At 56.5% G+C, this 9,260-nt stretch overlaps 1 protein-coding gene across 1 annotated transcript in view; it reads right to left on the bottom strand.

Moving 5' to 3' along the window:
- Window positions 1–3,651: 3,651 nt before the first annotated feature.
- The window catches only part of GRHPR (glyoxylate reductase/hydroxypyruvate reductase), a gene marked incomplete at its 5' end in the record, with an annotated part of 7,329 nt that continues 1,720 nt past the window's right edge, over window positions 3,652–9,260 (bottom strand). The window contains 4 exons of the mRNA XM_009702653.1: window positions 3,652–3,773; window positions 6,738–6,868; window positions 7,656–7,791; window positions 8,895–8,999. Of these exons, the coding sequence (XP_009700955.1) occupies window positions 3,652–3,773; window positions 6,738–6,868; window positions 7,656–7,791; window positions 8,895–8,999 (494 nt within the window). The remainder of the gene's footprint in view (window positions 3,774–6,737; window positions 6,869–7,655; window positions 7,792–8,894; window positions 9,000–9,260) is intronic.

Here is a 9,260-nt window from a genome sequence, read left to right as displayed (position 1 = left end):
GTGTGTTTAACACAGGGACGTTTGCCTGGCTGCCGCATCGCATCGGTGCTGGTGATGGGGGCACAAGTAGAGCTCATGCCTGGCCTTGCACAGGCCCAGTCACCCCTGCTCCCAGGGCCAAGAGGCCTGTCAGCAAATCCCAGCAAAGGCGAAGGTGCAGAGGAGAGGGCACGGATGGCCGCAGAGGCAGCTGAGCTGATCGTGATGCGAAGGGACAGGGTCCCCTGTTGTACAACCATGCCTCTCAGCTGGGTGGATCAGCCGCTTGTGCCATCGTTCATCACCAAAGGAGCTCAGGTGTTCTCCTGCGCGAGCCTGGCCGCCATGGGGAGGTTCACCTGGCTCAGCCCGATGTAGAGTGAGCGCCTTGAATGGCAGGAAAAAGAACATGGAAGAGAGCAACAGGCTTGAGATGGCTGCAGCCCACATCCTCCCTCCCGGCAGCTGGGGATGCGCAGCATGGTGACAGTGGAGCATCTGGAGACTGGTGCTGGGCATCACGTTTCTACTGCAATCCCACCATATATCACAACTGCAGTATTGTGCTCGTACTGCAGTTTCAGTACATTGCCATAGCACTCTGCTAAATCAAAATCCAATGTAACATCAAATGCCTACAGAAGAGTAAATTTGGTATGGAGCACCAAACCCTTATTTTATGGATTGTCTACAAGAACGCACTGAGAGGGTACCAAGCCCTGGCAGACACTGGGTTGAGGCAGGGGGGATGAGTGAGGGCACGGGTCAGGAGATCACGCTGGAGCCTGCGTGGCTGGAAGCGGGGTGCCCATGCCCACCCATTCCATGCACTGAGCAGAAGTCCCAGTGCTTTGCCCTGGGATGAGGACAGCTTTTCAACCTTGCTTTAAGCTGCAAGGCACCATCTCTAATCATGCTTAATCCCAACTGAAAGTGGGTCCCCAAAACCCACAAGCTCCTGGGTTACGTTTATGTGTTGTGCTGTGGAGCACGTGGTGGGTTCTTGTGCCCATGAGGCCAACAGAGCTGCTCCAGTCTCGGCTTTGGAGGAAACATGGGATGGAGCTGACCCGGTAGCAGCCGGGTGGCTGATGCTGGTGGTTGCTGCTCAGCAACTTCAGCATCTGCCCTGGTTGAACGCACCGGGCATGCTTTGTGTTCTGTGTCTGTGGGACAGATTCCCCTGGGGTCAAGGGAACTGAAATGTTCACTCACGTCCTCTCCCTCTCCACACCTCCCACAGCCTTGGAAACAAAGGCTGTCCCGTATTTCACATGCTGCTGTGAATGCTGAAACCTGGGGAGAAAAGTGACGAGGCTGGGAGAAGAAGATGGCCGATCGAGAGTCACAGATCACAAGGAACCCAAGTCCAGGTCTGCTTCTCGCCACGTTCCCCAGCATGAGGACTGGGAGCACATGCAGCTGGGAGGAGGATGGTTCAAAACTGGTGAGAGCACTCTCCACAGCATGCAGCAGGGGCACCCATGGGGCTGGCTGGCGGGGGGTAGCACCGGGTGGCTGCGACCCTGCAGGCGGTGGGCAGGGCTGTCGCATCTGCCTTATGGTCGTAGGTGCCGGGAGGGCACGAGGGGATGGGACCATGGCAAGCCCTGCGTGCACACCCAAGCAGCCTCGCCACCGTCGGGCAGGGATGGGCCAGCCAGACCCCAGCCTGGTCCCCCGAGCAGCCCTAGCGGGCTGTACTTGCCGAGGCTTCCCCACCACCCCGCAGAGGCAGAACATGAAAAGAAATTAAATTGAACTGACTTCCTCATCGTACATGTGTTCATACATGGGGAACACAAATTTGCAGATGTGCCCAGCTGTGGCAGTGCTGTCACTGCAAGACTGGGCACAGGACAAGTCTCTGGTAGAACTCCAGTGAAGTAATGTGACTGCGCTTGCTCAACACACTTTGCTGTTGATTTCAAAATGCAACAATCCTACATGTGAAATCCTTGCCTTTTATTCTGAAAATTCTAGTTGGGTGTTTTCTTTTGCTGTGTAGCAACCTTTCCAGAACTGCTCCCCGAGTGCTGGCTGCACAGGAGGATGGGAAAATGCCTGGTCTAGACGGTGAAGCTGTGATGGTGGCTTCCAACCAGAGAAGACTCCCCAGGATCCCCAAAGGGCTCAGTTCCCACCTGAGAAGCGCAGACCCCCTGATCTGGGCATGCTTGCGGCAGACTGGGGAGGAGCGCAGCAGCTGCAGGGGACTCCGGGGAAAGCTGCCCCTTCCAAGCAAGCTCCCAGAGGATGCAGGTAACACTGGGAAAGGGGCTCACTCACTCCTTAACCTTGGGAAGAAAACTGCAAGCCCACAGCCAAGCCCCCGCCCGCTGAAGAAAGCGAGGACCGGGCTGCTCCTGTGAAGGGCACGGCCGCCGGCTGCAGTGCTGTGCATTCCCCACGCAGCATCCTGCTGCAGACAGCTATGGGAATGCCCTCGACGAAACGGGAAAACATCCTTCTTGGCCTTTTCCACCCTTGCAGCAGGAAAGTGCTCGGGGATCACACTCAACATGCATACATTCAAAGCAGGCTTTCCGACAAGTTTTAAAGGTGTTAAATTCCTCCTGCCGCTGCGATGCAATGCGACAGCTGCCCTTCTCTTCTCCTTAAGGAAAGACTTGTCACTGGGGCTCGCTGCCCTCAAACTGGCCATGGTAAGCAGGCGTGCGGGGGCCATCCAGGGAGCACGCCTCACCCACTGTTTCACTAGCTGGAGCAGAAGCTTGTTGGGAAGGACTGGCAGGGAGAGACCCCCTTTACAGACGTGGGGCAGTTGCGGCAGGAGAGACGGAACCCCCGTGAAATGTGCTCATCCAGACCACTCCTGGCAGCTACAGGCTCGGCACCCTCCCTTTGCACTGACACGTGTCATTGCATGCCTGGGAAAAAAAGACCAACTGGGAAGGGCAGTTGAGGCTGGAACTGGTGGGGGGTTGCAGAATGTCCCAGCGTGAATTCCAGTTGGCCATCCACTTCAGAGCCATGCCCAGAATTAGTTATGGATAAAAAAGACAAGAGCGGGAGATGCCATGGGAGCCATGCAAGCCTTTTTTGCTTTTCTTTAGACACCTGAAGAACAGAAACGTCACACCTTGGCACCAATTCACTCAGATCTTTTAACGCATGCTTGGCAGCGAGCTGGCAGCAGCTCCCGTCGCAGCAGCAGGCCTGTGCCAAGCGAGCAATTACCTCTCCTCCCTTTCTGGCTACGGGCTGCGAGCTACAGTACGGAACTGCCCGGCCTCTTGCTGCCACCCCAGGAGCCAGGCTTCGAGGGCAAGCGCTGCACCAGCAGCTCCCTTATGGTACAACACTTGCTGGCTAGGAAAATACATGACAGTCCTGACGCTGCAAGTGTTTTCTGCACCGGGGCCACACAGCATCCATTGCCTGCTCCGTGCCGTGGCGACACGACGGCAGGACCCGCAGCCCCCCCGCAGTGCTGTGTGCTCTGCCATCTGCCTGGGGGCACCCCGTTTTCAAACAAAATGAGGACGACACATTCATTGCTTCTCTTTAATGGCCAGGTGCAGTTCCCTCTCCCCAGGCACCGCTGGCGCGCTGCCGCAGAGGTGATGAGGCACAGGACTGGTCCGGGAGGCTTCTCCAGAGGAAGGTAATGCCGAGTCCTGGCACCCTGCAGGAGCGGGGCTGTGGCCGTCACAGCAGCAGCTCATGGGGCATGGGCTCCCCTCGCAGCCCAGCCAGCAGGTTGTTGGCCGCCAGCACCGCCATGGTGCTCCTCGTGGTGTACGTGGCACTCCCGACATGTGGCAGAATCACTGCAGGGAAAAGGGAAGGTCACTGCCTCGTTTCTTACCTTGGCTGATCTCTTACAGCCTCCAGGGGTCTTTCCATGGCGGGGTAACCTGGGTCCCCCCCCAGCCGCCGCGCCACCCGGAGCTGACGTCAGATGTGGAGCATGAAACAAAATCATCAGCCACTGAGAACTGGAAAAGACATCTGATAAATAGCTAACTGAGCTAATTTTTAAGTCCTCCAGGCCAAAGACAGTCAGCCAAGAGCGGGTCCTCCTTTCTGCGTTCAGGCTTGCACTCACCCTCCTGCATGGACTCAGAGTTGGTGGCAGATATAAAACACCATCCCTGTGGCAGATGAGCACACGGTGACATTTGCATGCTGTTGCCTGACTGCCACACAGCTTTAGGAGGTCCTGCTCACCAGCAGGCGTGAACCAAGACATATATGGGGCAAGAGCCCGAAGGCTGTTGTGAAACATCATGATTTACAGACCCCTGGGTGCACTGGAAAGCCCCATGTGGAGGCAAACAGCCCCTGCTGAACAGAGCTGGCACGCTATAGCACAGTCTGCGCAGGGCTTTTTATCCACCTGTGCGAAAAGGCTCCTGCTTGAGCAGTAAATTATTACAACATTAGTAGTGGAGAGTACTTGCCCAAGGTATGGATAAAAGCCTGCACTGCCCTCTCTGCTTGCTGCGTAACAGAGAGCATCTACAGGCGGTGCAGAAGCCTGAACACCTGACACGGTGCTGCCTGGGGCAGGGAAGGCTCCCCCAAGGACTGCGGGGCCACGCAGCTCCTTTCTCCCCCAGTCGAGAACCAGCCTGGGTTTCTTGCTTGCTGTGAAAGTAATGTCAACACCTCTTCCTCCTCTACTTATATCACGTTCCTCCAGCTGCTGAAACTATTTGGCAGCTTTGGGTGAAATCTGTGAATAGTTTCAGAATCGTCAAAGCCTAATGTCTGTGAAAATAAATACATACTTATTTTTGTCTTGCTTGGTGTTGTTCCAGAGCTCTAAGATCTCTTAAGTCCTGCAAATATTTCCAGAGAGTCTCTGCTTTTATCATTTCTCACGCTATCTACTACGGGAACTAAAGCTAACAAATAAAAAATAGTTTTTAGCCAGAGGACAATCAAAGCAACAACTGTGAATTTGTATTTCAGAAATGGACGCTCAGTGATGGGCAGTTCCAAATTTTCATGGATGTCTCTGTTATTTCTTTTGGGAACAGACTTTTCCTACTCCAAAACCCTCCTCCCTGAAGGGAGGACATCCTGCTGCCGCCTGCACAACCACCCTGGTACTTTGCCCACGCAAGTGAAGATGCACACACCAGCCCTCACGCTTGGAGTGCCGAGGCACCCGACCCCACGAGGGGAAGCTGCTCTGGACCGGCTCCGCCATCAGCTCTCAGCAGGGGCAGCCACCGCGGCGAGGCCAAGCGTTCAGGTGGGCACAGACACCCTGCCATCGCACCAGCAACAGCGTCGCAGACAATCATCACCAATGCTTGCTTTCTAACTAGAAATGATGCCTTCTCCGTGTTGCATTTCTGTCTCTTTTCAGCCTCCAGGGATACAAGTGAGCCTGTCTGGCTTGTGTCCGAGTGAAGTCTTGCTCAGTAACTGGCCTGACCCATACGCTCCCTGTCTGGAGGAGAGGAAAGCTCCTGCCCCCCCTTTACAGGGGACGGACCAAGTGGCTCGCTGCAGGCCACGCTAGGGAAGGCAGTGACCACACCAGGCAGCTGTCCCTAACTCATCCCAGGCTGCTGGTCAGCCGGTGATGCCTCTGGTGAGGATGGAGCTGCACTGGTGCGTGGCAAGGCCACGGCAAACAGTCCCCCGGCACAGCCCCTTCAGTCTGCAACAATAAGGCTCCCAGGAAAACACTGAAGGCTGCCGTCCTGCACCAAAACATCATCCTGCTCCATGTGGCAGCTGTCAGCAAGCGTTCGGGAAATCACCGGTGAAACTAACAGTGGTCAGCTACAGCCGCTCCTGCCTCCACTCCAGCAGCCTGGCGAAGCTGTAGCACCCCTTCCTAACCAGCCTTCCTCACCTGACCTAACCTCCTCCTCCTCCGACGTGCACTAGTCCTGGGACCAGCACGTTCCTACTTGCCTGATACCCGTTACTATCCAGAACACAGGCTGCCTGAGCTGGCTGGGCTCCACTTTCCCAATGACAGTTGCTTTGGGCTGTCCAGGGGATGCAGCTAGATCATCTGCAAGGAAACCCGTGCTCATCCCATAGCGTGAGCACTTGCTGGCCCCTTCAGCCCAGGGCTGTCTAATTTGCTGACATCTGCTGATGAACATGGATGTCAGGACAAGGCCAGCACTTAAATGAACAGTGCTTCTGAGCACGCGTGCTGAACCCGCGCCTGGCAGCTCAGGCTCACAGTGGATGGGCCAGCTGTGAGTCCTGCAGCAGCTGCAGCGCTCCCGCGGCTGAGATTCCTCTAGGCAGACTCAGCACCCAGCTTTTTAGCCACATGGGAAGCTTCTCTAGCAGAATGTATGCCCAGGAGCTTACCGAATACCAGAGCTTGGCAGGGCACGAGCAGGGATTTGGTTTCTCATTCAGCACTTGCTGCTATCAGACTCCTCCATCCATGAATTTCGTGCCATGCCTCAGCCCACTGAATGGAGATCCCTCAGGAAGGTGTTAAAAAACGAGCCGATCTCAGCTGCTTCCTGGAGAACTAAAATACCTCCCACGCTTGTTTTACACCACGTCGATGAGGTCTTCTCCTCCAGCAGCTCCCCACATTGTATGGTGGCTGCCTACAGTCTGTTTAAGTACACTTGACCTTCCTGCTCTTCCACGTTTCAGTGCTTGTTTGCACTGGCAGGCTCATGGGGATGGGGAATCCTTGTCACACCAGCTAGTGTGTCCCCAGCCATGGGCACAGGAGGCACCCAAAGCGCAGGCTGCAAGAGCGGAGCGGGTGCCTGGTTGCCCAGCTGGCCACTTACCGCAGTTCTTCAGGGAGAGCAGGGGGTGGTCAGTGGGCAGCGGCTCCGGTGTCGTCACATCCAGGCCTGCCGCTGCGATCCGGCCATGGGCCAGCGCGTCGTACAGGTCCTCCTGGTTCACCACGTCCCCCCTGGCAAACACAGAGAGGCCTGCACTGCTGCTGAGGGGTCCCGTGGGCTCCCAGGGGCGTGTGGTCGGGGCACAGGCCACGTGGGACAGCCTGGGTGGCAGCACCTGGGTCCCCAGGGCTGCCTGAGCAGAGGTCAGACCCTCTCTGGATGCGCCTGAACCTCCAGCGCAACGATCTGCTCCTGCTCCTGCTCCTGCTCCAGGCTGCCCGCCAGTGGGGAGAAGAGCCGGGTGCCCGAGTGCAGGATGACCCCAGGGCAGACACGCAGGGAGGCACAGGCACCCCGAGGCGTCCTGGGTGGATGCCACATGTTGGGCCGCACAGGTTCTGCCCTGCCACCGCGCTCCGCAAGAAGGCAGTAGGAACGGGAGGCTACCGCCGGACTCAGCCAAGGAGCCCTGCCACAGCCACATCTGTCCCAAGAGCAAGGCTTCTGGCAGCTGCAGCCCTCTCCCGGGCAATCCCTCAGCCTCAACCTCCCATCACCCAACCGTCACCCATCTGTCCACCTCACCAGGGTGGGACATGGGGCCCTGGGGAGGAGACAGAGGCTGTAGCCCCCTGAATAACTTATTCTGCCTTTGGCTTGATCGCAAGAGAACTTGGGCTGGAGGGAGCAGGCCACACGCTGGGCAAACGGTCCTGGTGGCCGCAGCCATGGAGGCTGTACACGCTGCCTGGACCCCCAGTGGAAGCACACCTCACAGCCTACCAGATCCGCCCTGCAACCACAGCTGTCGGCAGTGGGACAGTCACCTCCCCGTTCAGGAGACCGGGGTGCGATTACCTGCTCGTGTTGACGAATACAGAGGTCTTCTTCATTCTGCTGAAGAAGTCCTTGTTGCACATTCCCTGGGTGGCCGGAGTCAAAGCACACGTCACCACAACGAAGTCTGACTCTTCGGCCAGCCTCGTGAGTGAGACTGAGTGGAGAAACACAGGTCACAGCTCTGCCTGGGGACCTCACCAACACACCTCAGCAACCCTCCTATCCGTAAGGTTCGCCAGCAAGCAACTGCTGCTCTGGAGAGACCTGGCCAACCCTTCTCCACAAAGAGGGAGACACAAGGACTGGCAAACACCCAACAGAAACCATGCACATTCCTACCGATACTACTGCAGTGTTTCATTTCACTTTTGAATTAAAATCAAGCCAAAGGGGAATCTAGCGATGCTTCAGCCATCTGGCCCAAAGGAGGCTCTCGTATTTCACGTTTAGACAGCAAAATATGCCAGCAGCAGTTTATACTAGCATTAAAGCTCTCTATATGGTACCTACACATAGTGACTTGTGCCACTTTTACTCCTGGAGGTGACAGGGGAAGCGCAAGGAGCTGGACAAGTTCTGCCAGTGACTTTGTGCAAAAAAGTTCCAAATGGAAATGTGCTGGCTTTGGAGTGAAAAATTAGCACTTGATGCAAGTCCTGGGACTCGAACAGGGCCACAGAAAAGTCCCGTTCAGCAGCTAAGAGACATTCCCAAGCTTGGCTAGACTGTTTTACAGCCATTTTAAAGCAGGACATTAAAGCTGATGTTTGTTTCCAGCTACAAACATCTACTCTTAGTGAAGATCTGCTGTCAGCCTCAGCCTATCCCCTCCTCCCTGCAATACGTCTCGGTACCCATCCCCTGGGGGATGGTCCAGAAGACCCTTCCCCTCCTCCCAGGGGCAGCCGCCACTTTTCTCTCCCTGTCCATTATGTTCCACTTCCCTGTGGGAATGAAACTAACTGGAAATGACAGACGGATGGACACAAGGGGAAGAGAAAGGCAAATGCAGCAGAAACAGCCACAGTCCACAATTATGGTGGGCAGTCAGTAAAGACCCCAGGCCTGTCCAGGTCTTCTGGCTGGAACTGCCTGGCTCAAAGGAGGCTGCTTTCCCTCCCTGCCATCCACCACTGCCGCATGGGAAGTGTTTGGGATTTACCGTTCCCTCCCCACAGCAGCTCATGCCAGCTACACCCAGGAGCTGCCCTGAAACCGACGACCGACTGCAGCTCCTGCTCCTGGCGCCTTTCTTACCGAACTCAGCTTCAAACTCTGCAGCGCTTTCTGGTTTGGGGCGATTGCCAGTGTACAAAAACTTCTTAACCCCAAACGGCTTTAGGCGGTGGGCAACTGCCTGTCCTAGGAACGAGAGAGAAGACTGACCAGCCGCTGCGCCAGCACGAGGCACACTGCACAGAGACCAAGGCTGGGCCGTGGGGGTCCGTCAGGCCTCTCCATGCGGTCCGTCCTTTGGCGGTCTCGCACTCGGTGCGGCTGACAGCGCAGCAGCCAGCAGAGCACACAGCTCGCTGAAGGGTCGCTGCGGTGGGATCGCTCCTGCCAGGCTGCTTCCAAGCCTGGGGCGTAGCGGGCAGGGGGTTGCGGGTGGATGACTTCTGC

This window comes from Cariama cristata, unplaced genomic scaffold (assembly GCF_000690535.1).
Source record: "Cariama cristata isolate BGI_N322 unplaced genomic scaffold, ASM69053v1 scaffold31196, whole genome shotgun sequence".
Lineage (NCBI taxonomy): Eukaryota > Metazoa > Chordata > Aves > Cariamiformes > Cariamidae > Cariama > Cariama cristata.
This window is presented reverse-complemented; position numbering and strand designations above follow the sequence as displayed.